At 39.5% G+C, this 22,502-nt stretch overlaps 1 protein-coding gene across 2 annotated transcripts in view; it reads right to left on the bottom strand.

The window, feature by feature from the left end:
• ATP8B4 (ATPase phospholipid transporting 8B4 (putative)) overlaps positions 1-22,502 on the bottom strand; it is a 272,392-nt gene that overhangs the window by 30,763 nt on the left and 219,127 nt on the right. The window contains exons 21-23 of one of the 2 annotated variants that reach the window (XM_012507151.2): positions 13,924-14,071; positions 10,905-11,088; positions 10,129-10,352 (exon numbers count right to left, since the gene is read on the bottom strand). In XM_012507151.2, the coding sequence (XP_012362605.1) occupies positions 10,129-10,352; positions 10,905-11,088; positions 13,924-14,071 (556 nt within the window). The remainder of the gene's footprint in view (positions 1-10,128; positions 10,353-10,904; positions 11,089-13,923; positions 14,072-22,502) is intronic. The other variant, XR_004030436.1, reaches the window with a different exon arrangement.

Below are 22,502 nucleotides of genomic sequence, written 5' to 3'. Positions count from 1 at the left end.
TTTTTTTTATTTATCTGTATCCTTGGTAGGGGACAGTTCCTCTTTATGAAAAGTCCTGAAGGCATAGGGTGCTTTTAAAATAAGTCACAGGTATAAATTGTGAATCCAAACCCACAGTGAATGCCACAAAACTCATGTGGGTCTCAATAATAGATTGGGATAAGGCATGTCCTTAAAAAGGATCCACGATTCAGTTTAGAGACTTAGTATCCTTTATCCAAAGCTCTCTGTTCCAGAAATCTGGCTGGAAATCTCATTAGAACAAATTATATTTAATTTGTTTCTCAGTGGCAGTTGAGTTGGAGCGTTTGCCAGCAGAAGGTGTCCTCAAGCTTCCAGATGATTCTAAAAAACAGTTTGCCTAGGGACAGGCCTGTCCCTCCCACAGCTCTAAGCTATGACACACCCTGCAAGACATGAGGTCTCTTTCAATAGAGAGCTCATTTCCTCCACATGGTCATATCGAACTGAGTGTTTCTGGACATTTCTCCTTTAGATTCCAAATAAAGCAAACATTTGCTGATTAGGGGTTGAAGGAAGACAGTTTAAAAAAAAAAAAAAAAGGATATGGCCATTAGCTTTTCCAAATTTATGACAACCCAAGAGGTCACTTATCATCAGGTAGAGCAGGCAAAGCACTGAAGTGGGAGCCAGGGGACTTGGTTCCGGTCCTAGCCTTGCCCACCGCTGATCCTCAGCTCCTGCGGGATCAGGCTCCTCCTCTGTAAAACGAGGGACTGGACTCAATATCTCTGACATTCTCTGCCAGAGTAAAGATTCTAGGTTTCAACAAGATATATACTTTTTGTTCCTTGTTCCCACTGCTTCTCCCAGGAAATTCCACCCAACATAGGAAACAAAAGGGAGTCTGGTCCGCGGGTTCTTTTCACTGTACATCCCAAGCCCATCACAACATAAGCAACGTACTGAAGTTAACCAGAGGAAAGTCCATAAACCAACTACAACCCAGCCTACATCACATCACCATCCATCACAGATGTCCTAAGTGCCACCATCCCACAGGCAGTGATGCTCCCACCCATGGGCCTTCTTGAAGCCTTGCACACCACAGCTGGATTTGCCTACACATGTGCCCCAGCCCACCTACCAGGATGGGGCATTGGCTGGAATCTATTGGAGCTCTCATCAGAGAATAATTGCCTGGATAAAATCCACCAGGCCCCAAAGGCAGACTGATGTAGTAGAGAAATAGCACATGTCACTTCATTAAATAATTAAGCTGGTGTTTTAGAAAGTCAACATTGTGTCTTAAAAAACACAATCTGTTTACGTTTGGTCAGATGTTTTCAGCGGAAGAAAGGATTACTTCCAAACAATCTGTTGAGATGTACACGGAAGAATATTTAGGTGCTTATGAATCATGCTGTGATTTGACAGGGTTGGCCCCAAGACATGGCTTATCCATGGTAAATTTATTCCAAAAGAAATTTTTGGTAGAGAAATAAAAGAAAGGAGATTATGGGATTATTCGACATTTGTTTCCCATTTATGAAAATAAAATCTTTCCCAGACTGTAGGTTCCTTGAGGGTAGAAACAGCATCCCTTTGATTCACTCTGTTGTTCCTGGGGGGCCATCAGAGCACCTGGCCCTAAACTGGCACCCAGTTTATTGTTGGTAAATGAACAAGCATTCAGACCACAGGTTCTGCATTGGACAATATGTGTGTGAGTCTCACTGCTGTTGGGACTGGACAGAGAAAGTGATGGAAGATTAGGCCTACCCAGGAATGGCCTCTAAAGAGATGCTGGCTATTACCAAATCTGCCAGGCCTTGGAGTTGTTATTACTACTGGCTCCATTTCACTATGGAGCTTTCAATCCTGTTAAAGCAGTTTAGAAGAGGGGTGGCAGGGAGTGGGAAGACCTCAGACAGCTGACTTTCTTTAAAAGACTGGAAGTAAGTGGCTATCTAAGGGGCTTTATGGGCTAAGAAAGTCTCATCACCCAACACATGGTGTTAGAGGCCAAAGCCACATGTTGGGTGATCTTAATGGGGAGGTGAGAGAGTATGACAGCGAAATTGTCCCCCATTCAAAAATTCTCATTCTCTGTAGTTCTTACAAATATGTTGTTTTCTTTTCACTTGCCTCATTTACAGCATATTGTCCTTAGAAAAGCAGGACTAAAAAAAGCCAAAACATTTTTCAGTTAAACCTGTTGCTAATCAGGCCCTTCCAGTGAAAAACAGGGAATGGAAAAGAGACAATGATCCCTGCCAATCCCAATTCCAAATCCGAGCCACCTTCACAGCCAGTCTTCAGTACTCTGAACATGCCAGGCCACTCCCATGTGGGGTGAGGCTGGGGAACACCAGAGTTTCCATCTTTACAGTGGTAGAACACCTGCTCTAGAACAGGCTTCCTGCTATAGACAGTACTGCTAAGCTCCCCATTCAATGCCATGCAGTTTTTGAAAGGTATTTCTGAATGAGTTGGTGTTAAATAGAATTTTAGAAATTAGAAGATTTTAGCTAATTACAGGTCAGTTGGAAAGTGTATGAGGGGAGGGATGTCCTTTTACTCCACAGTTTCACACCCTTCTGCAAATCAGGCCCCAAATCCCTGAAGGGAGCTAGAATTTCAGGCCTTCAGATCTCCACTTAATTTTTAAAATATTCATACACTTGCTTGCAGACTAATTATGCCTAAGTCATCCCAAATCCTCCTAAGTGATCCTAGATCCTCACACATTTCTCCTTTCCCCATGCTTTCAAATTACCTTTAAATACAAGTTTGTTTGTTTGTTGTTTGTTTGCTTTGAGATGGAGTCTCGCTCCATCACCCAGGCTGGAATGCAGTGGTGTGATCTCAGCTCACTGCAACCTCCGCCTCCCAGGTTCAAGCGATTCTCCTACCTCAGCCTCCTAAGTAGCTGGGATTACAGGCACGCTCCACCACGTCTGGCTATTTTTTGTATTTTTAGTAGAGACGAAGTTTCACTGTGTTGGCCAGGCTGGTCTCAAACTCCTGACCTCAAGTGACTCGCCCACCTTGGCCTCCCAAAGTGCTAGGATTGCAGGCATGAGCCACTGCACCCAACTAAATGCAATATTTTTATTAGACTGATTTATGCACTTCTTTATTTCCCAATGAGAAAAACCAGTTCTAGGTGGGCAAGAGTTTGTCCTTTTCATTATTTTGTCTTCTCTTCCCAAGATAGCAAGCAAGTCTTTCTATTAGCAAGTTGACAATGTCATGTGACTCACAGATGAGGAAGACAGAAATTATTAAATTAAAAACAACATCTTGGGCCGGGCACAGTGGCTCATGCCTGTAATCCCAGCACTTTGAGGGGTTGAGGCAGGCAGATCACGAGGTCAGGAGATTGAGACCACCCTGTCTCTACTAAAAAAAAAAAAAAAAAAAAAAAAAAAATTAGTTGGGCATGATAGCATGTGCCTGAAGTCCCAGCTACTCGGGAGGCTGAGGCACGAGAATTGCTTGAACCCAGAAGGCAGAGGTTGCAGTGAGCCAAGATCACACCACCACACTCCAGCTTGGCAACAGAGCAAGACTAGCTTGAAAAAAAAAAAAATCTTCAACGTCTATAGACTCAGAATAGTCTGAGTCATTAAGACTCAGAATGCCATTAAGAAAAATCACATGTTTGAAGAATGTAAATCAAGAGAACTTTCTTAAAGTGTGACAAGTTGTGTTTTTAATAAGAAAGCCATAAAAGAATATGATTTTAGTAGTACAAAAGTTGAGATATATTCACATATAAATATTTTTATAATCTGAAAAAAATCTTTGAGAATAATGGAAAAGACTTTGCAGAAGTTTAAATGTAAACCCTTACTTTGGTATATAAAACAGGGGTATTTTGTCCCTTGGACTAGAGTTAATTATTAAAATGGAAGTTTTTGTAAAGGGAGAAACATAAATAGCCTGTTCCTATGGGGACAACATTCTTGGCATCATTTTGCTCTTTGTACATCTTATTGTTTTCAAAACACTAGAACTGGACAAATAGCGAGGCAATGTCAAGTTTTGAAATTGTTGCTATAGAAGCATCTATTCCAGAATGTCCTAAAGTGAGTTCCATATGGCACCTGTTCTACAGGACATTATATGTGTTGCTTAGAAAAAGCAGCATTCCTACCTGACTTCAAACTATACTACAAGGCTACAGTAACCAAAACAGCATGGTACTGGTACCACAACAGAGACATAGATCAATGGAACAGAACAGAGCCCTCAGAAATGATGCCGCATAGCTACAACTATCTGATCTTTGACAAACCTGACAAAAACAAGCAATGGGGAAAGGATTCCCTATTTAATAAATGGTGCTGGGAAAACTGGCTAGCCATATGTAGAAAGCTGAAACTGGATCCCTTCCTTACACCTTATACAAAAATTAATTCAAGATGGATTAAAGACTTACATGTTAGACCTAAAACCATTAAAATCCTACAAGAAAACCTAGGCAATACCATTCAGGACATAGGCACCGGCAAGGACTTCATGTCTAAAACACCAAAAGCAATGGCAACAAAAGCCACTGACAAATGGGATCTAATTAAACTAAAGAGCTTCTGCACAGCAAAAGAAACTACCATCAGAGTGAACAGGCAACCTACAGAATGGGAGAAAATTTTTGCAACCTACTCATCTGACAAAGGGCTAATATCCAGAATCTACAATGAACTCAAACAAATGTATAAGAAAAAAAAACCCCATCAAAAAGTGGGCGAAGGACATGAACAGACACTTCTCAAAAGAAGACATTTATGCAGCCAAAAAACACATGAAAAAATGCTCATCATCACTGGCCATCAGAGAAATGCAAATCAAAACCACAGTGAGATACCATCTCACACCAGTTAGAATGGCCAGCATTAAAAAGTCAGGAAACAACAGGTGCTGGAGAGGATGTGGAGAAATAGGAACATTTTTACACTGTTCGTGGGACTGTAAACTAGTTCAACCATTGTGGAAGTCAGTGTGGCGATTCCTCAGGGATCTCGAACTAGAAATACCATTTGACCCAGCCATCCCATTACTGGGTATATACCCAAAGGACTATAAATCATGCTGCTATAAAGACACATGCACACGTATGTTTATTGCGGCACTATTCACAATAGCAAAGAGTTGGAACCAACCCAAATGTCCAACAACGATAGACTGGATTAAGAAAATGTGGCACATATACACCATGGAATACTATGCAGCCATAAAAAATGATGAGTTCATGTCCTTTGTAGGGACATGGATGAAACTGGAAAACATCATTCTCAGTAAACTATCGCAAGGACAAAAAAACCAAACACCGCATGTTCTCACTCATAGGTGGGAATTGAACAATGAGAACTCATGGACACAGGAAGGGGAACATCACACTCCGGGGACTGTTGTGGGGTGGGGGGAGGGGGGAGGGACAGCATTAGGAGATATACCTAATGCTAAATGACGAGTTAATGGGTGCAGCAAACCAACATGGCACATGGATACATATGTAACAAACCGGCACATTGTGCACATGTACCCTAAAACCTAAAGTATAATAATAAAAAAAAAAAAAAAGAAAAAGCAGCGTTCCATTCTAAATGAGTTTGGGTAATAATACCAAATCTCATTGACTCTAAAGCACAATTGATTGTAAGAAATACCATTATCAATGCCAAAATTCAACCAAATGGGGAATCTAACATTCCCATAAAGCTAGGGCAACAAAGAGCTACATCCTCAGTGTAAAAGAGAAATCTTCATGCAGAAAGGGACTGCAAGGAAACTAGCCTATGTCAACTTTGCACTAACTAAAGGGAGAGACAAAATCTCTCTTGAAAACATGGACCACAAGCTGGTATTCACTAGAATCTGCAATCTAATTAAAAAAATCTTTGGAAAGAGAAAGATCTTAGGTTGGCAGCAGTACCCACAGGGAACTGGATGAAGTCACACAAATGCTCTCTGGAAAACCTGACTTCAATCCAGATCAAAGGATATTGTAATATACTTTTGATTGTAAAGACACATCCAAGTTTTAGAGATGTCAGATGTGAGAATACATATATATGCACCTTGGAGTAAAATACAGTAGTGTTTCTTTACATTTGGACTTGTCAGAGCCTATAATTCACAGACTAATGTGAACTGTAAATTTTTAAGGCTGAAGAGAGAAGATGGGGAGGTGAGAGTGGGAAGAAATAGAATTTGCTGGACAGTAGAACTCCCACATATTATTATTTAGAAAATATCGAACAAAGAGCTGATATAGACTAAGAGGTGGAAACAACCCAAATGTCCATAGATGGATTCATGGATAAACAAAATGTAGTATATACATACAACGTAACACAATTCAGCCTTAAAAAGAGGAAAAATACTGCCACATGCTACAACATGGATGAATCTTGAGGACACTATGCTAAGTGAAATAAGCATGTCACAAAAAGGCAAATACTATATGATTCCATTTATATGAGGTATCTAAAGTAGGAAAACTCACAGAAAAAGAAAGTAGAATGGTGGTTGCCAGGGACTAGGGGAAATGGAGAGTTGTTATTTAGTGGATATAAAGTTTCAGTTTTGCAGAATGGAAAAGTTTTAGAGATCTGTTACACAACAATGTGTACATACTTAGCACTACTGAACTCTACACTTAAAAGTAGTTAAGTTGGTAAATTTTATGTGTTTTTTACCATAATTAAGCTAATATAGACCATGATTGTAAAACCTACTTCACATGGTTATTGTAACTGCTGAGCTGATAAAGGTAAAACATTTCGACAATGCTGAAACACAGTGAGTACTATTTAAATGTTAGGTATAATCATAACTTGTTTGTATCCCTACTTGTTAGTGTCAACAATATCATGATTCTACAAAGAAGCTGACCCCACAGCATTGATGCCACTACATGGGTACTGTCACTGACTGGCTGTCCTCTCCTCTCCAACAGGTGATAAGCAATTGCTACTTGTCACTCTCCTGGAAAGCCTATCTACTTCTCTGACAAGTCTGGAAATAAAACCTTAAACCTTCCACAACATGAATAGCTAATAAAATTTGTGAGATCCCACTTTGCCTTGGCCATCAAGAGCACACTTCTTAACATACCCAGGACATAAGGTCCAGGAGGCACCACGGCCTGACACATAGCAAAGGCTTAGTGAATATTTATTAAATGAGTGAAATCCTTAAATAGTGGGACCAAAGTACCCTTTCCAGTATAAGCTTTGGTCCCAATTTGATAAGGTCATCATACAAATTGTGGCAAAGTAGATAGCAGTCCGGGACTCCTATTCAGAAGCCCAATTATTTTTATATGGTGATTGCTCCTCTGCCTAAAAAAAGGTATCCTGCCCTATTTAAATCAGCCAAGAACCAGCCAAAACACCTGGAAAATCCACTCTATGTCTTTCCTAGAATGAAAGGATGTATAAATAACTAAGAAATGTATCACCTGTAGCCCAATTAACTATTGTATCATGTTAATATTAACACAACTGAGAAAAACAGCATTCTATATTCTGAAATCAGTTCCATAACCACATTTAGATCTTAAGACCCTGAGCCCCTTTGCCACAGTGGTGATCAGGCTGCACACGTTTAAACAGACCAGATCCAGAGCCTGCAGGGATGGCCCCTGGGGTGGGTAGAGTAAGTGGCAACTGTGTGAGTGACTGTAGGCACATTGGAATGGCTCTCTTTGCTGCACCTGCCTCAAGCATGGGAAAGGACTATAGAAACACCCAACAACATGAAATGACTAGAAGGCCTTCTATATGGCAGGTAACATTCAAGATTTTATTACAGATGTATTGATGAGTTAGATGCACTTCTTTTCCTCAAGGAGCTAATGGTTAAGCTAGGTAAGACATAATAGACTGGCTAAACTGGGGAAAGAAATCCTGTACCCTGAACAGATATCCCTTTTCCACCTGGCCCTGTCTTAGTGCAGGTAAAATATGCTTCAGGGACAGTGGTCTGACAAGAGGGCTGAAAGGATTTTAAATCCTCTGGAAAAATTCAACTGGGGGAGATCAGCTGTTGGCTTAACTGGCCCCTCTGCTTTAGAAAAGATGAATAGGGTCTAATGTTGTTGACAAAACAAAAAGTCAGCAGATTGGACTTTGGTCTGGATTCAAGGAAGCAGAACTTGGGATATTCTTCTAGGTTTTCTAGCCCAGTGGTTCTCAAAGTACAGTTCTAGGGGCTACAGCCCAGTGGGCAGTGCTTTAACCAGCCCTCCAGGTGATTCCCGTGCACGCTAAAGCTTGAGAACCACTGGTCCAACCCAATTCACTGGCTTAGGAAAGAACACAGATGGTCAACTGGGACTAACAATCGATTCAAAATGAAGATTGTGCAATTAACTAGAGCTTTCAGTGTAAAAAAACAAAAGGAAAAGAAAGGGACACAGAAAAGAAACATGTTAGTTAAATAAAACATTTCAGAAACCTAATCACAGACAGGTGGTGTGCCTTACAGCTGGGTTCAACCATCAAGCTGCTCATGTCTTTGGAGCAATTATTGTTCTCTCTTGCTGTTCTCTTTTAAAATGCAAATATCAGTGAAAGAATAAAAATTCTAGTTGCTTAACATCTGGCTCTGACCAATTTTATCAGAACCCAGAAAATGACCTAAATGTAGAGGTTAGAAGTCATTGAACATTAGTTTCAACTTCACAGTTTTAACAGACAACTTAGTGGAACAGTTGCCTATTCAAGCTTTGTGTGTCTGCAAATACAAATCATTGACTACTATTCTGTGTTCTAAGAGTTTTTAAATGGGGTTTGTCCCTTCACAGTCTTGAGATTCTTCAGCCTTAAGCCTTTGGAATATGAAAATTAGATCTCTTAGAAACACTCGTTAGCAGATGGTCTTGCTTTGTTCTTATGTGGAAGGAAAATCAACAGACTAGGAAGCCACAGGCCACATTCTGATGCTTGTCTTTGTTGGACAAAGGAGGAATTATGAGCATGCAAATATCCCCAGCCCCACGCCTACTCTGAAGTAGCACTAAGATAACTTCTACTTCTGAGTAGCTAAAATCAAGACTCTGCTTTACTTCAACTGTCAAGAGATTAACAACAAAAAAAGGCAAAAATATCAACATAATCTACTCTTAGTTTAGGGCATGTTATCCTAAAAAGAGAAAATTAAGAATGGGAACAGGTGTGACTCACTTTAAGCAATCTCAACCTCCCAGGAAAAGGGAAAAATGTTGAAAACGTATTTTCATTATAAAAAGGGATTCACTAATCTCCCTCAGCACATGTAAGAAGATGCCAAGATTTCATTTATACTCAGTCTTTTTGAATAAAATGATTCTTTAAAAATCACCTTCATGCATATCGTTGAATCCAGTGTCATTGATTAAACCCAAAGAAGGGAAGAACAATTGAATAAATCTCTGAGAGTTATGGTTACCATTTCATTTTCAAGGACAATCTTTTTCTTGTATTGTTCAAAATGTCAATGCCATATCTACATTTAAGTTTTTGGTAAAAAATTTTTTAAATTTACAAGTATATTTAAATGATATAGACATTACATTTTACAGTTGATTCATTGGGTCAAAACTTTTCTGATATTGAAGATGTGTGGTTAAATAACTATCCTTTAATGTATATGAAGTGATATAAAAATAGAATCCTAATTTATAAATTTGCTAATTTTCTTTCTTCCTACCAGCGTTATCTATAGATCAACTTTTAGCTGATGAATTGCTGTCTAAACAGCTTTGATGTCAGAGTACCAATCAGCCCAGATACATTTAGTATGTTGGATAAGAAACCATCTTCCCAGTAAAGATACCTCAACATTTCTTACTAGTGATTTGCAGACTTCTGTTCTAAATTAAAACTCTACAACAAGCTTACCTGTCATCATACCAAAAACATTTCAACAAAAACTAAAGTATGCATGGAAGGAGTACTCACTGGTTGACTATCTAAATAAGAAAATAAATAAATAAAATTCCAGCTAGATACATATTCTCCTTGGGTGCAAAGCTCAAGTCAACTATCAATTATATAATTGTAATACTGTTACGTGAATCAGCCATTTAAAAATGCTCTTAATTTATTAGTAAAGAGCTATGAAGAAGAGTCATTTGTAATATCACCAAAAAAAAAAAAAATGCTTTTTACCAACCTGGGCTGAGAAACCACAGAAGAAACCAAACCAGAAATGCACAAGTGTAAATGCAAAATTCTTATAGAAGAAATAGCATAAGAATTTGCACATTCGGAAATAAGACCACCTTCCATGAACAAGGAGAAGCCTTTGGAGATATCTAAACTGTGCAAATGAATAGTCGCTGGCTAAGACTGCTTGCAATCCCTCCTGGCCGCTGATGCCAACACCAATGTGAGCACCTACAAAGGAAAGAGGAACACTGTCATTCCCAAAACAAAGCCACGATCTCTTTCGGAAACTTGTCATTCCTCTTTTATTTACAGAAAACTTACAGCCATTGCAATTATAATTTTTCACATATATTATCTCATGAAACACTTATGATAGATATTTATCTTAGTTTTACAAAAGAGAAAGTCAGCCTCAGAAAAGTTCAGTGACTTACAGAAGTTTTTACAATTTGTAAGTGGCAAAGATGGGGTTAAAGTCACATGTTACAAATGTGGGTTTGGTGTTCTTTCCTCTACACCGTAGCTACTTACTTCCTCAAATAGTAAAAGGTGAACGAAGTCTTTTTCTAGCCTAAAAATACACAAATGGTTTATTTAAAGACAAAGAAATTTTGTTATGAATACTAATAATGGTGGTAGCATTGGACCCAGAAGTATCATTCATTTTAGAATCACTGGCAAAAGTAAATTTTAATGCAATCTAGTGATTATATATTGCCAAATGCTGAAACTGAGGACCCCATGTATGCAGCATACCCCATTGAGCAAATATCCTCTTACTTTTAATCATGCTGACATCATTGGCTCCATCACCAATGGCCAAAGTAACAGCATTTCTGTACTTCTTCACCAGCTCTACCACTTGGGCTTTCTGGAGTGGAGTGACCCTGCAGCAAACTACAGTCTTACACATGCAAGCAAGTTCTAGGAGATCATTCTTGACATCACTTTCTAGGGCATGAGCCTGTGTGATTAAAAATAAAATTCCAAAATGAACAGGGAACAATAAATGAGAGTTGAGAAACAAGACAAATGTCTTGTTTTGTTTGCTAAAACCATTTCATTTGTTTGCTAAACCATTTCGTTCACTCCAAAAAGTCACTGTCGATTCAGAATCACACAAGCAACAAAAACTAAAGAAATGAGTATTGAACTCCTAAGCAAATTTTAAAATACTACTAAGGAGTTTTAAAATAAAAATAAATGAAACTGCCATTTATATGTCTTCCTTGATACCATGCTGCACTGGAGAGAGAGAGTTAAATGCTGGAGAAGTTCTAGAAAACATTAAAATTGATGAAAACAAAAGACAGAACCTATCTACCAGCTCACCAAGTTTAGAATGAACTACAAATGATGATGTTTTGTTTATTCTATCTGATGGGCTTTTTGTTTCTTTGCATTGTTGTTTTGTATATTTAGTTTGTTGTGATTGTTAATGTGCAGGCAAAATGAAAAGCAGATGATCTGGGGATTGTCCCTTGAAGAACATAGTGACTGAAACCGAGAGAGGCCTGTGCAAAAGGGGGGCATGCAAGCTGCGTCACAGACAGGGTTCCTCAACCATACTCTTGCTCCTATCCAAATGCATAAGAGCCTTTAGCTATGCCAAGAAATCACTAAAAAAGATAGCACAATCCCTTCCAATTAACTGTGCAAGTTTTTTTTCCTAGAAAATGTTTTACTGTAAATTCTTTAATAAACACATTAAGAGGAAACAAATCCACTTACACTTCGAGTCATCAGTATCTTTGAGTGAATCTTTAGCAAGACATTCGCAGCCCATCACAATCTGGCCCCTGCATTCCTTTTGAGTTTTACCTTCTACCACCACTTTTAAGTCTACACTTTTTTCCCATCGTGCCAAATTGCTTGTTCCTCATGATTGAATGGGCTCTTTCTTGCCTCTGTGCCTTTGTACTTGCCATTACCTCTACTTGAAAATATCACTCTCTCCAGGAAGTCTTCCCTGATTCTCCCACAAGGAAGTAAATTTGTCTCCCTCTGTGCTCTCAAAGCATTGTTTTCATTCCTCTTTTACAGTATTTGTCATACCACTGTGTGATTATCTCACCTACTAGACAGCAATCCCTAAAATGAGAACCATGTTCTCTTCACAGTCTTATCCTCAGACTTTAGCACTGTGACCTGGGCATGCTTAATAAAAATGCCAATGGATGAATGGCTGGATGGGTAAATGAATATAAAAACATAACTCAGTACAGAAAATTCTCATGTTCAAACCTATAATTCCTAGGTGAAATTGTGAGTTGGCATTTTCAAATATTATCACTCTTTCTGAAAGAGAAAACAGATAACTGTCTGTCTTACCTAGAATAGTCTCTCTCTCTCTCTCTCTCTTTTTTATTATCAGCAAGTGAAAAACTATGCTAAGACTCTGAGAAAAAGCAAAGGCCCAATTATATTCTGCAAAGCATCAGGATTTGAGCAAATTAGAATCATGATTTAAAAAAAGAAAAAGAAAAAGCTTTCTGACCATACTAGCAAAAACATAGTCAAGTCTCCTTAAATTAAAAATGGCATTTCATGGTTCCATGAGTTTCAGGCTTTGAAGATGACGGTGTTCTTGAAGAGCATCTACCTTACCTCCTCCTTTCAATGCACTTAGAGACAGAGAGAGAGAATGGTATAAATTATCACCTGAGTACTCTAATGCCACCACACATTGGATTCTTTGAGCCTGAGAGAAAGTCAAAGTATAACTCATAAGGTCCCCTTTCCATGTTGTGGTCTCTGGGGAATTCAGCTTGGGGGCCACCAGCTTTAAGACCCAGATGACAGTCATAATTTTCAGTTACTGTTCTTCTGTGCATAAAGGAATTTTGTGTCATCTGGACAAACTTTCAACTGAGTTTGGCCTGCAGCTGAGCTCTGTAACTTTCCACGGTGTAGAAGGCAACACATCATTATGTCTGGAATCCAGCTGGATAATGCTCTAAGCACTAACAGCTAACAACAGACAGCTGATCGCAAGGGAGAAAACACAATATCCTCATACCCAACTTCTTTTGTCCACTAAGAAACTGTCTACAAGAAGATACATTTATTGTCCAAACTCCAAAGTGAAAAATGATCATCAAAGCCAGAGAAAGATGTGAGATTAATTCTTTGTGCATATAAATTATAATTTCACTGGAGTGTAACTGGAGCTTTTGTATTTTAAATTAGAAACTCAGAAGAGTATTTTCATGTTTGTTCAAGATTTAGAATCTGAACTACATTAAAAGTACAATGCAAGTTCATTCTATTAGGACAAGAACCAGATTTCCTAATCAAAGCAAATTGTTTGGCATTGCTGTAAAATGCTGCTATTTAGAAAAACCACTAGAGGTATCTTAATGGCAATAATTTCGTATAGTACTTACATGAAGGTCAGGTTGTGCTCCACAAATCACAAACATTAGTAAGAGCAATAATTATCATACATCCACCCAGTTGCATTATTTTAATTAAGTAACAGTGAGCTGTAACACTCCCCTCTAGAAAGGCACTTAAATAATACTGCTAAGTGGTCTATAGTCATTTAGACAAGATTGATATTCTGTGAATTTAGCATTTCTTTGGAGCCTCCCCTGTACTGTGGTGATCCAAATAATAATGTATGAGATATATATTAGAAGTTTCCTTTTCCTTTGCAAACAGGAAATCATCGCATATGCCCTGTATCTAGTAGCGACATTTGTCTGGAAAAGACAAAAGAGGTCTCATTATGATAGCACAAAAGAGATGATTATTGCAGTGAAGAAAAAGAAAGGACAAAAACCATAGGCAAACTCACCAAACTGTGGCCATTTATGATTAAGGCATAATCTCCTGTTATGGTTTCTTCTACAATAGAATCCAACTCCAGCTGCTGCTTTTTTTCACAAACTACATGGCCATTGGAAAAATTTCTGTTTTGTCCAAACAAATTTTGTTTTGCTTTCCTTAAAGGAGAGGGTGAAAAGTGAAACATAACAAAGCATACAGAGCATGCCTACTAACTCTAACAAGAAACTCGCCTAGAGGTAAATTTATTTCACCACTATTCAGAGAGAATATGGCATAAGACCCAGTTTCAGTAAGCAAGCTGGATAATTCTTTGTGATGGGAATATCATAGCAAATTTCCAAATTCCAGGATGTAGGAGAGTAAACATAATGAAAATACAATCATCTTAAACGTTTAAAATTACCTAAAAGCTAAATCACCATCTTGAGCTGTGTTTGAACTAGGGGATCTTGATAGATTTGGTACTTAAGATTGTCTGAGCTTCAAGGGCTTAAGAACCCCTATCTGGCTGCAATACTGTTAAATAATGGAAAGCACAAGACTAAAGACAATTGATGAAATCTTCTAGGAATTCCAGGACATCTATATATAAAATACATTCATCAATTTGAGGTACAATGTAATATGATCCAGCTTAAAACAGCAGTCCACTGAGAAACATATTTTTTAAAAAAAATTTAACAAGAAAAAATGATGGTACTTACTGAATTGGCATAGCCATTATAATAGAAGATTTTAAGCAAAAAATTGTACTCAGCTTAAAAAATAGAATAAATCTTCTAGGAAAAAAACTAGACACCAAAGTATAGAGGGTTGTTCCAAATGGAAACGCCCTCCGAATGCTCTAGATCTAATTAGCAGTAGCTATAAAACAATCCTGCTCACATCCCATGCATCTCTGCCATCTAAGAGGAAGATTGTATGGTGACATAGCATGCTTAGAAGTGGCATTCTACTGTTCTCTCCAAAATGGAAAGATGATGCCTTTAAAGGAGGGGAAATTCCTCTTCAAGAACAGTTGAGTGCAGGCTTTGAAGTAACGTAAGGCAAGCTGACATACCTACAGAAGCTTCAACCACAACCAGAGAACTATCCAGCATGGTTCATAACTGGCATTTACAAAATGAGCACTCAGGAGAACATGGAGAGTGAGAGAAGACCAGAAAGTGAATATTGTGTCTTTTGGCGAAATGAAATTACTTATCCTGTGTAGAAAATGTTTATTGAAATGGTTTTATGCTGAGGCTCCTCTGAAAGAAGAGAACGTCCACTTACCAAAACAACTATTTTAGCCCTCAGCTGTCTAATTATTTGAAAATGTAACACCAATTGTTGACATACTAAGTTTAAAAATAAAAACGATACAAAAAGATACATTAACTTCTAGCTCAATATCTCCTTCTGCTGTCCAAGACCAAAATCACATCTGCATTTAGGAACCCAGAGGTCACATGGTTCCAAGAATGATATCATACATTTAACAATCAGTTTGCAGAATCAAAGAAAAAGATTTATAAAGTCAGAGTGCTATGTGTGAAATTTAGGGAGTTACAAAGGGGAGAGGGAGGTAGAACAGACATGAAAAATCATTGTTTTAAGTGAGAGGATCAGACTTTCCCATCAGATAACTATGTCAGGGAATCCTCCTCACGGTCATGAAAATGTACAGTGCCAAATAATAAAGCAAGGGAGACAAGTTCCTTGGAAATGAACATTTCTCCAACAATGTTGCAGAGCTCATAAACTGCGACTTCAGAAAGCACCACAGGGAAAACATCTCCTGAGTACTCCTTTTGAGTAAAGTTCTCACTCGCTGTATAAATGACTCAATCTGTTTTCCCCTCAGAGAGTGAAAACATTCCAAAGAAGGGTGAAGTTCATGAAAGTATTGGCTGAAATTCTATTTACTTAGGATTTTTTTCTCCTTAAACTGTCTTCCTAACATCTCACATGAATCCCTTTCCAGGCAGAAAAGGGACAGTTTTTCTGGCTCTGCTGAAATTGTCACTGCACTTTCTCTGTACAGGCCAACGTCTCTTGGCCAGATTGGGCTTTCATATTTTTAGACCTTTGCCCACGCTCTGTAGCTGTCATTTCTTTTTCTTCCTGGAACTTAGCTCTTCAAACACCAGCTGGTTCTCACAAAAACGATTTATTAGGAAGGGAAAAAGCTACACATAACTCCCTTCAATGACTATGAGCTATACATTTTTGCAAGCGTAACACACAATGCTTAACCACATAATACAAATAACAAATGCTAAAACAAAAGAGTGCCTGTTTTTTCCAAGCTGCGTAATGAAGGGCAGTTTATTACAATTCTTGGCATGCAGAATCGCATTAACAGTTGAGGCAACTGTGGCATTCACAGCCCCATGCCACCACAAGCACAGCAAAGCATAGTTAGGCACATACTGGCTTGCATACAACCTATAAAGAAGAAAAGAGGATGGCTGGAAAAAAGAGTCATTTAGTCAGTCCTCTTAAGGCACTCTATATATTGAAAGGTTAAATTGATCTGTTGTGGCCAGGCACAGTGGCTTATGCCTGTAATCCCAGCATTTGGGGAGGCTGAGGCGGGCAGATCACCTGAGGTCAGGAGTTCAATACCAGCCTGAACAACCTAGAGGGACCCCCATCTCTACTAAAAATACAAAATTAGCTAGGCTTGGTGGCACATGCCTGTAATCCTAGCTACTCGGGAGGCTGAGGCAGGAGAATCACTTGAACCTGGAGGCGGAGGTTGCAGTGAGCCAAGATGGCGCCATTGCACTCCAGCCTGGGCAACAAGAGCAAAACTCTGTCTCAAAAAAAAAAAAAAAAAAATCTATCTGTTGGGAAATGGATTGAAACCATGACATCCTGTTTAAAAGAAGAAAATCTGGACTTTGATACGAAAGCTGGAGCTTTGAGCTTGGAACCTGGAAACCTGGGTTCAGACTGCCTCTGACGTCTTATGTTTGTTTCCACAGTTGAGTTATCTGACCTCTAGCCACTTGATTAGCCAGCGACAGATCCATGGCTAGAACCTAGGTCTTCACATTCACAGTTCTTGGTCTACTGCACCAAGCTGGTTTACACATACAGTCAGCCACAGACTGCCTCTAGGTTGGACTAAGACGCAGTGCTAGAGGGACAGTTTTAAAGGACAGCACTACCCTGCTAACAGTAGAGAAAGGGAGAAAGTACATGAAATTTTGATTTGAATTCCCAGTTCCATTCCTTACTACACTACCTGAGAGACCTTTAAGATGTTCAACCACTGAACCAGTTTCATTATTAGAGCTCAGGAAATGGGGCAAGCCAGTCAGTTTGGCTAGTGCCCCAAGCAGTCAAAATAGATCATGAAAACTTGGGCTGCTGCACCAGTGTGTGCCAGAAGATCTACAAGATTACCTAAGTAAGTGCTCTAAAATTTTATGATTCATGAGAGAAATTTAATCTACTAAAACATTTTTCCTGGGTGACTAGGGGTTAGGAATTAGGACCAAGATGCATTTTGTTTGGCCTGCACAGTGTCTTAAAGAATCTCTATGGCTTTATGGCCGACATGATGTCCCCACTCACCAAAGGCCCCACCACTCCCTGATGTATAATAGATAGCCCAGATCACATGATTAATGCTATATGCCTGTTCCTGAAGCCATTTGCATTTGAGAACCCTGCACATTCAAATAAATAATTTTCCACCAAGTAGATGTTCAAAAAATACCGATACATATTTTGTTGATTAAAAAAGAAATATCAATTCCTAGTTATATCACTGGGATACTTCTCAGAAGCAGTGGAGTCACTTTATGATTTAGTTAAAGAACATGAGTTTTTCTAATAACAAAACACGTCACCAATGCTACAAAAATGAAATACGGAATGAGTTTTCCTCTCGGATCAATCAAAATTAAATTCTCAGTCTGTTTTCCTTTCAGCAGAAGACATATGAATTGGTGAAATGTATTCAATGTAGTAATTTTCTGAGAAACCATAGCAGGGTTTAATTGTAGCTTTCTAGGCATGCCTTTAATAACAAGGCAGCTACAGCAGCAAAATTAACCCAGGACTCAAAGTGTCTAAAATGGTTTCACGACACTAAATTTGAAACAAGCCATATGTATGATATGTATAAAAATTATATATCCATGTTTACGAAATAATCTAAGCACGTTTGACAGGTTTAAATATAAGCATTTTGGTCATTTCTTTTCAATAGCTACTATTGTTCAGATCCTGTTCTTTGGTTATACTTTCTTTTTAAATGAACTCCCACTGAACTCAAAAGCATAACACAAGAAAAAGAGATGGTGCAAATTTATGATTTCAATATTTCATCCCAAAGCTGTGGGCTTAGATATAAGTAGCTGAGATTAGGAGTATAGAGAGCAACGTTGAGCAATAGCTTTTTTGGATGCCATTTTACCCCCAGTCCTAATATTAAGAAAATGCACACTATAACTATAATGATTCCTCTTACATAGAATTTTCTATCATACATTGCCTCTCTGTCTTATACTCTAAGAATGGGGTTGCCTAAAAGTCTGAGTAGAAATAACATTATTTTGCAGTCAGCTGAGCAAGGTGGCCCCAAGGCTCCTGAAATATTGAGTCTAGCTGGAAATTCTTTATTTTTTTTCTTTTGAATATTTTTTTTCTCATTAAAAAAGATAATTTTTTTTAGCTTTTTTCTAATTGTAAAAGCATTACACAAACACTATTACAACATCAGATAATACAAACAGCCATAAAGAAGGAAGTAAACATGATCCATAATTCTATCACCTGGAGAGAACCACCGTTTATATCCTCCAGATCTTGATAGGCAAGGAGGTAAGGAGGTGGGTAGATGTATAGTGTTTTATACATACATGTACATACATATATATATATACACACACACACACACACACACACTTTTTTGCAAAAAGAGAGATCATATTATGCATGATGTTTTGTAATCTCATTTATCATTTAACAAAAATATCATGGACATTTTCCAATGTTGAAAAATACAAAATCACTTTGAATGATTGAAGAGTATTCCATTGCATGTATGTATCATCGCATTTAACAAAATCCTTCATGGCTGGTTATTTGAACTATTTCTCATTTCTATTATCATAAATCAATACAGCAATAAATATTCCTTTTTATACAAATTCATACATTTGTTCACTTATTTTCTTAAGGGAAATTTCTAGAAGAATCACTGGGTAAAAACTATGCACATGTGTAATTTTGAAATATATCGCTAGTTTGTCCTCTAGGGAGTTTCTATCAACTTACAGTCCCAACAACAGTATACAAGTAGTTCACATTTCTCCATATTCTTTCCATGTAATGACAGTTGTGTCATCTAGTCAACCAAATGTAGTTGGATAAAATCTTGAGATATTAACTCAATCGCTCCTTTTCCCACTACTACTAGGACCACAAGTGATCCTCTCTATTTAACTAGAAACATACTTTGCTTCAGGAGGATTTGCAGAGCCAAATATAGAAGGAGAAAAATAGAACCAAACTTTTGCTTTTTGAGCACCAAAATAGGGCTTTGAAACTCATAGCAGCATCATTAGTCTAATTTCAGCAATCTGGAATTTCACTAATTGGACTTTTGGAAAAAGAAGGGGGGGGATTTCTTTAAGTATCAAAAGAATAAACTTTAAATGAGTCAAGGCATTAAAATGATGATGTCAAAAGGAGCAGAGTAGGAAGAAATTACTTTCCTTCATTTCCCATCCCAGCCTAGGGAAAGGGGACTTTGAGGAGTTTAGAAACTGATAAGTGATGGCTAAAAAAAGCCTGGGTCCTGACCCGCCCCTGGATTGGTAGTGGATGAAGGAACCATGTGGCTAACGGAATCCTCAGATAAATTTAGGGGAATCAGCAGAGTAAAGGGATTTTAGAAACTGAAGTGGCCATATAAGAACACAAGTCATCTTGGGCATAGAGAGGTGAGGAAGAGCAGCCACACTTTCCGTGGTTCCCCAGCAGAGTGTGGAAGTCAGCCAAGAGGGCAAGCCAACAACAACCCTAAGAGAGCAGAGACCAGACAGGAACACAGACGTGGGAAGTGCTAGATGCCAGCAGGGTAGACACTGATGAACAGTGACAGGTGAGGCAATTGTACATCCCAGACTTGAACTAAATTTAACTGAAAATGCCTAGTTTAATTGTTCTGTCCTCAGACAGAAAGAGGTTCAAGTTCAGTTTTAGAAAATTTAATGAGTTTCTATTCTTGCATGCCCGAGCACACTCTGGGCTGTGAAACCTAGCAGTGACAAAGCCTCCTACTACTTCTCTTCACATCCAGTCAAATTACAAGACCTATTCATTCTACCTCCAAAAAGCTGTCTATTTTATTCTACCCTTTCCTTCCCCACTGTTCCAGGCCTGCTGCCCTTATTGGGGAAATAGTTTCAAAAGTAGTCCTTGTTGGTGGAAAGATTGGGATCAGTGGCTGAAAGAATGAAAGAAGAGAGAAGGGAGGAAATAGACAAGGAATGAGGAAGGCAAGAAAGATGCTCATGGAACATTCATAAAGCTTTAAGTTCTTATCTAATCCCCCAAATAAAATAAGCTATAGGGTAGATATTTGTATCCCCATTTTACAAATGAGGAAACCAAGCAGAGAGAGGTTATTCACATATCAAAAGTTTCCCACTCAGCCTAAGCATGAAGCTGAGATTCCAGCTCGAATCCAGCTGACATGAAGTCCATACTCTTTCTCCTACATCTGCTATTTCCCCTGGAAATTTCTGCTGACTCTACTTGCTAATCTGGTGTCTGACCATTTACTCAAGTGAAGCAGTAAGATACCTTAACAACTATATTTTTAGATTAATTATTAAAGGGAATAAGAATAAATCTAAGGTATATTTAGGGAAACACATGGCAAGTGCACAGCCTCTGGGACCAAGCTGCCTAGATTCACATCCCACCTGAACCACGGACTACTTTGGGCAAGTTACTTACCCTCTATATACTTCAACTTCCTAATATGTCCAACAGGGAAAATAGTAATGCCTACGATTGAGTTTCTTAAGAACAAAATGAGGTAATACATGTGTACTGCCTACAATACTCTTCCAGGCACTGTCTCAAAACATTTAGCAATAGGCTTATTAAAATCTAGATCTGTTTGCATCTATCTTCCTTCAGCAAGAGTCAAGTTCTGAATGAGAATGGTCCTTCAAGATGTATGACTAAAGGCATCTGGCAGTTGCCTCCTCCACAAAGAAGCACCAAGATAGAGAGTAGATAATCATACTTCAAATATGTCATCTAAGAGAGAACATTGGAATTCAAGAGAGAAGTGACAGGAAACACCTAAAAGAAGGAGAGGGAACAAGGCATCCTGCCTGGCTGGGAGCCCAGAAAGGCTCTCCTGTGTAGGGAAAGTATAAGTGAGGGATGCCCAGTGGTCCACAATCTCACCACATACTCCACTCCTAGCCATGGGAGAGCCTCTCAACCCTTTCAGACCCTGAAATTAACTCAGGGAGCTGCCTGAAGACAAGGCAGTGCCATTGCCCCAGAGAGGGAGCTCACACTGGGTCCCACATAACACTCCAAGTCCTAAGCAGCTACAGCAAAGTGTCATTTTGAGAGCCCAGCCCCACCAGACTGCACCCTGCCTGGGGGCCCAACAGTACGTGGCTTTCCACATTCCTGGAGCTCCACTGACATTCCCCACCTGCAGCTACCACCACTGGCCACCACTGCCACCATGGCCAAAGTGCAAGACGCTGACAGTAACCCCACTGCCCTTCCAGCAACAGGACTTCCTCACATTTCCACATGCCCTAAGGATAGGCTACCCCTCAAACAGCTGCCACCTACAGCCAAAGCACACACTTCCCAGCCACCTGCCTAAGGCTGCTACTACTAAAAGCAATCCCACTCACCCCAGCAGCCAGCATGGCCATAGTGCAGCTACTGCCACCCCCACCTGAGCATTCCACCAGAGATCTTGGGATAACCCTGTCCCTGCCCACCACAGCCAGCACCCATACATACCACTGGACAGCGGGGAGAAGGGGAACATACAGACAGGTCTGTCCAGTGTGGCTTTGACCGCCCTCCATACCCCCCACCCCAGTACTTGAGCATACCACCTAGGGGCCTGGGGATCACCCTACTCCATCCACCATCCACTGCCATGGCTCCATCCACCATCATGAGCACTCCTCCCAGAGGCTGGAAGACAGGCTAACCCAGCCTGCCACTACCACCACAGCTAGCAGCCACCTGCACTTACCACCCGTGGACCTGGGGAATGGCCTGACCAGCCTGTCACAGCCACTGCCAACACCAGCATAGGCTATTTGGGAGCCAGAGAGTTGTCCAACCACTGCTACTGCCATTGCCTATGCCATGCCTGCAGCCCAGGGGCCCAAGGTCCAGCCCACTGCTACTACTGCTGTCACCTGAGCAAGCCTCCTGGTGGCCCAAGAATCAGCCCACCAGGACACACTAACACCAGTGCCAAATGTGCTACCCTTGGACCCAAAGACAGGCAGGCTCAGCCTACCACTGCTCCCACTGGGGCCCAAGGACTGTGCCACCTGCTGTCCCCATGCCCAGTAAAACTTC

This window comes from Nomascus leucogenys, chromosome 6 (genome assembly GCF_006542625.1).
Source record: "Nomascus leucogenys isolate Asia chromosome 6, Asia_NLE_v1, whole genome shotgun sequence".
In the NCBI taxonomy this organism is placed as follows: Eukaryota; Metazoa; Chordata; class Mammalia; order Primates; family Hylobatidae; genus Nomascus; species Nomascus leucogenys.
The sequence above is the reverse complement of the archived record's forward strand: the minus strand, read 5'-3'. Positions and strand labels throughout refer to the sequence as shown.